General features: G+C 39.2%; 1 protein-coding gene across 2 annotated transcripts in view; it reads left to right on the top strand.

Annotated features, from left to right (window-relative positions):
* The window catches only part of PLS1 (plastin 1), a 637640-nt gene extending 632028 nt beyond the window's left edge, over positions 1 to 5612 (top strand). For both annotated transcript variants that reach the window (XM_086943716.1, XM_086943715.1), the window contains exon 16: positions 4827 to 5612. In XM_086943716.1, coding sequence (XP_086799842.1) covers positions 4827 to 4962 — 136 coding nt within the window. In that variant the 3' untranslated portion in view covers positions 4963 to 5612. The remainder of the gene's footprint in view (positions 1 to 4826) is intronic.
* The last annotated feature ends 388 nt before the right edge of the window (positions 5613 to 6000 follow it).

Genomic DNA, 6000 nt, shown 5'->3' on the forward strand with positions numbered 1-6000 from the left:
GTCGGCTGATTGTGGACAGTTGCTACGGTTGTGGACTCATTAAAACAACCCACCTACAAGGAAAACACACAAGGATCTGCATCTGTTTATTTTGTTATAATAGCATTTATCTTGTTATACATGAATATTTGGAGTTACACTTTGTTTTGTGTGTGCGAGAGCATTGCTGTTCTATACGTTGTGAGAGTCTTCTGATTTTCTTTTTGAACGGTTAAGGGCTTTTCCGTTCGCTCTTTACGCACCACTTACTTACTCATTCACCAGGCACTTCATAACGTTGAATTTTAGGCAGAGCGCCCTCACCATCTGAAATCTCTAAAAAACCCTATACAGCTGTCATTCACAAGTCAAGTTATATTTCAAGATTTGGAACTCAAATGAGGTCCACAGAAACAATACAACATCGCAGCATTAAAAAATCAAATATGGAGCGTAAATTATAAAATTGTGTAATCTAGACATTTCATTAGATAGACCACAGCAACATTAATAAATAACTATAACATCATAATCAATATAAATGTAAAAAGCATTAAAAAAACGTAAAATTCACAAACAAATCATTTCATTAGGAGGAAATAATGATCAATCTAAATCGTCAAACTGGATCATTCAGAAACAGGTCTCAAAAATTTCCGGCGATAGAGAAGCAATGCAGGACAAATAACACGTGTTTTGGATCTTGGGTACCATGATTATAGACATTAAAATCATTATAACTGCTGGGTAAATGATGCCAGCTAACACTTAAAATCTTTATTGGTAAAATATCAATGCATAGTAGGGCCCAGAAACGTCTAAGACCATGGTCAATATTCCAAGTTAAATATTGCTGGGGCTTTCTTGGTAAAAGAGAGTTCATTACAACCTTGAATTTAGTTTTTTTCTACAGAAATTAGTATCTAAATGAGAACTTGGATTACAGGATACCTGCTTAATGTAGGCTTTTAGTTTCTGCTCAGTCCAGGAAAGTAAATACTCTCGGTTTAGATCAAACATTTTTAATGCATTAATAAAATGTCTATAAAACGGGGACTTTTCTTACTTCAAAGATCTCTATACATATACAATTCCTTAATGATGTTACAACACTTCTTAATAGCTGAAAGCCCCAACGAATAACTGCAGATGCAGAGAGACCTTGTACATAGGTACTCTTCAGAAGAACTTCTAATCTATTAACTAGAAAGGCTGCCTACGTATTGAAACCACATGGTTACCTCAAAATTGAGCCTTAGGTCTTTTATACCAAAAAAAAACTATTTCATCACATCAATTAATACCAATGCATAAAGCAGTAGTTGATGAGATTTTTGCTTTATACACAAATAGCAAATGCCTAAAGTGCCTTCTCCCCACAGCATTATAAGAGGTCCGCAGCCCGTTAGCCTGAGATTTAGCCTAGCTGATACTCGGAGAGATGTGTTCTTTGTCATTCAAATGACTCAACATTGATTTTCCCCAGAAAGTTGTATGACTTAAGTATCTCTAGTTTTTCTTCACCGAGGAACCCTCTCAATATTTTTTGCAGTAGGACGTGGGCCTTGCGCCATTCGCCATGTTCCGCCACAGCATCAAGTCACAAAGCTTAATCATACTAGCAGTCAATTCTAAAATTTATCATGCATCTCCAGAGAGGTTTTCACCTTCTACTACAATAAAACTCATATTTCAGCTATTGTTTTCCTGAGACACTAGGAACATTTCCTTTAAATTAGCGAGAGGTCTGTGGTATTACCAACATAGCGCTATGTAAATTCTAGAAATATTTAGAATGCTCCTGAGACAGAAAAAACTGCACTGCACACGATGCAGCTGTGTCCAGTGAGACGCTGGCTGGGCAGAGTGGGAGCAGACTCCTCCCTGACCGCGAGGACTGAAGGCGAGCTGCCTTCCCCTCAGTGAATGAGTCTACATGGCCATGACACAACCTCTGGTGACTTGTTCCCAAGTACAACAATGGCAAGTATGGTGTTCTTAATAGACTGAGAACCAGCACATCAGGGAGGCTAGATATGTGAGCACAAACAATATACACCTACCTCAGAGGCTTATTTCCAGTGCTCGAATATGCTGGCAGACATTCTGCCACCGCAAAAAGGCATTGGATTTTCCAACAGATTTTCTCCTTGAAGTGGCTCCTTCTACTACGGATATAAATTCTTGGATGTCAAAAGTTCCATTGCACATTTTCCCCTGCCTCCATGATGGAAAAAAAAATCCCTGCCACATTGGTGAAATCCGAATTCTGAATGAGGCCTTGCATTATTGGATATAAAAGAAGAATGTACGCTGTGGGAGAGTGTCTTATGCTCAGTTTAAGAGACTGGTGGTTTATGAGGGTTCATACATGCAGCCAAGAGTTCACACAGTTAAGATTTCAGACTGCATGACCTCGACGACTCTAAAGTCACAACATCATGGCCACAATTACAAGTGCCTTATTATATTTTAATATTTGCTGTGTAAGAAAATTGATTATTATTTTGGGTGGACAGTCGCCCACCTCACGGAATAATAAAACTAATCCACCTCATATAATAATCCACTTTCTTATATGCAGTAGCTCCTCTAACAGGGCATATTTGAATTGTGTTAATTTCCACAACCATGCTTCTTTCCTCAGGGACATCTTGACAGGTCAAATCTGCCAAAATGTCTGGTTAATTTAAAAATGCTGAATTTGATGTGAAAAGCACCAACTCCCCTTGTAATTTGTCTTTTTTCTTTGGAAAATTCAGAATGGGAGGTATATACTGCAGACGTTAAATACCTCACCCTGGGGTAATGGTATTTACCGGCTGCAATAAATACCATAGTCCATTCTGGGCTCTTGTAGTAAGGCCCATATCTATGTGCTAAATATGGATGAAATGGCCTTCTAACCCTGACTTAGTAGGTATAATGCAGAACCTGGTACACAAAGTAAAAGACCCAGCAGACTGCACATGTTCTGACATACTTTAAATGCCTAATGTTGACTTCCAAGAAACGGGATTCAAAATGAATGGTCTGAGTTGTTTGAAATGATCCTGTTGTTAGACACTTCCGCTACTTAATGGTGGACACTTACTTTAAACTTGCAAAAGCGAAATCTTGGCCTAGGGTAGAGTCTCCTGAAACAATACTATCCATGGTTCATACTGGCTTACATGGGTTTTGCACTGGTAGTTACCTACTCATCTCGGCAAGGCTGGTTGGAACTTCAAAAGTAAGGTGGAGGTAAAGAAAAGGAATATGTTCCCAACTTATGTTTTTTGCAAGGATATCACATTTCTTCTATATTCGGTTTCATTTTATCTGTCTCAAAATACAAAATTATATACTCACTTATAAGCTTTGTATAGATCTGTGTTGCCTTGCAGGTACTTCAATGCGCTGTAAAGTTAAAAATGTCCAAGATTATGGTGTATCAAGCATTTGATGAACTACGGCCAAGTCCTTCGTCTGATATCCCGGACTCACTATCACACCACTTCTGCAGTCTACTCCCAGGCTATCCAGAAAATCTAAATTTTTAGGAGTTTTCTAAAGTGTGGATAGATGGGTTTTGCCCACAGGTCGGTTTCAAAACGTTGGGCCTTGGACTCCTAAGTATCAGCCTGTGTTTAGCCTTTTAAAGGTCTGTTGGATGATCTGGTGTAATGTACTTTTCCAACGATTCAGAGTAGCGGCTTATTGAGAGCAACCATTGAATGAATTTGAAACAGATAAGCACTTATAGCCAATGTAATGGCCCTTTCCTTACTTATGTTAAAATTACAATTGTAACTTGGTTTGCAGTTCCACAACACAATGATAAAATTAATTCCCCATACAATTGAGACTGCAATCTGGAATTCTTCAGACAGCTGATGCACTTGTTTTTTTAAAAGGTAGAGTATGTGTTCCAGGTTTTTGTGCGTGCTGTTCTTAAGGTTAAATCCTTTGATCATCGTGACAACGTGTAGACCTGGCGGGAGATTTAACTCCAAATTGAAATTTTTAAGGAATTTACCTTTGTATATATCGATCATGATGCATTTTTAGAATCCAATTGATTATTCCTGAGAAACTGAATTTAGCCTTGAGAAAGCCCTGGCGCAATTCGCCAAAGAGGGCGAAACACGTGTCGGCTGTCTTCGTTCAATTTTGCACCAATAAAAATGTTATACTCTTTCTAAACCTTGGATCGACCTCATTTGTTGAATGAAAATTTGAATCAACGATTAAAGGATTTAACCTTAAGAACAGCACGCACAAAAACCTGGAACACATACTCTACCTTTTAAAAAAACAGTTCTTTCTAAAACTCTAAAAGGTCCAGAGTTTTTGAGTACGTTTCCTCCACAAAAACCTCTGTGAAAACGGATATAGTCCTGGAATCCTTGGACCTTCAATGCTCAGTCGTTATGAAGCGGATACACTTGTCTACGGAACAAAACAATGTGGCATTCAAGATGGACGCCACTCCAAAGGTTGCTATCTTTACCATGTATGTGGGCATCTACAAGAGGGCATGAAACGCCAAGTAAATTCAGTTGCATACTTTAACAAATTGAAGAGGTAGAGTTTGGGGGACTGGCAGTGGAGTAGGAAGGGGGTCATCATTGAGGGGGGTGACAAAAAGGCAAAAATATGTGTAACTATCTTTTTTTTCTTATTTTAATCATTTCCATGTGGGCGGGGGGCTGACAAGGATGTTTCAGCACCAGGTACTACCTGACCTTGCTATGCCACCTGGAATTGGGAAGAAAACATAATGTAGTTCTTATTTGTGTAGAAACTTAACAGCGTTGATTGACATATGCTCTGGTCAACTTTAATTATTTTTTGCTCTTTCTTAGATACGCCATTTCCATCGCTCGCAAGATCGGTGCTCGGATATACGCCCTGCCTGATGACCTGGTGGAAGTAAAGCCCAAGATGGTGATGACCGTGTTTGCTTGTCTGATGGGAAAAGGACTGAACAAACTAAAATAAGGAAGCTATTGTAAAGAACGCTCTCCCGCCGCGTTAAACATGCAGAGGGCCTCACTGTTTACAGAAATCGGAACTTTTCTAGATAAACCAAGGACTTCCCTTTGCACGAGCAAAATTCTGTGTAATTATTCATTCGACCGAAACATTCTTATTTTGTGCTCCGGTTTGTACTGATTTTGGTGACATTGCTCAGTTTTGGGATTCTTGACTAAAACTCGGACTGTACATTGACGATTCTGCACTCCGCTTTTACACACCTGAAAGCAGATACACATGTCTGTTTCTCGAATACTTCAAAATCATTTCTTAAATTATTCCTGCCAGAGATGAGGACACTGTTCGGACTACTTAAGAACCTGTACAAAAGCCTTATTTCTATGTTATCTGTGCGTAGCAGGCCACAGAAACAACGCATTATGAATCTGCTATTCCCACCAGGGCTATAACTGTAAAAGAAACGTCATTGTTTATATGATTATGTCTTGTAAACGCTATAAACTCTTTTGTTGTAGAGATTTCCGCCATCTGGGTTTTAACAAATGCACTCATGGTGAAACTAGTGCCAGAGAGCACATTTCAGGGCATCCTACGTCTGCACATCAGTGTGAACCTGTTAAAAACTATTAAAAGCACAAACGTGAACATCAAAACCAATTTCTTTTTTTTGTCTGCGTATTGGCGCATCCTGTGGGACCAGATCCTTGTTCGATTACGCGAGGGTGCAGGGCACGTGTGGTACTGTGGGCCCAATGCAAAATGGCATCCCCTTACTCATTGTAGGATCGTAAACTTATGCATAATTGTGGTGCATAGGAACCCATAACAGCCCTGGCCCCCAAGTGTAAGGGGCACCTGCATCATTACTGATAGCTACAATCAATCAATCAATCAATCAAATGCTAACATTTTTACCAAGGATAATGCTACATTTGCTTGCAATCTGCATGTACTAAATTGCCACATAGTTCCATAACGTTGTAGCTGCTTAGGAAAAACAAAGTTTCTATTATTCATAAACCTTTGAGATGCGGGTATAGC

Source organism: Lissotriton vulgaris, chromosome 11 (assembly GCF_964263255.1).
Source record: "Lissotriton vulgaris chromosome 11, aLisVul1.2, whole genome shotgun sequence".
Taxonomy (NCBI): Eukaryota; Metazoa; Chordata; class Amphibia; order Caudata; family Salamandridae; genus Lissotriton; species Lissotriton vulgaris.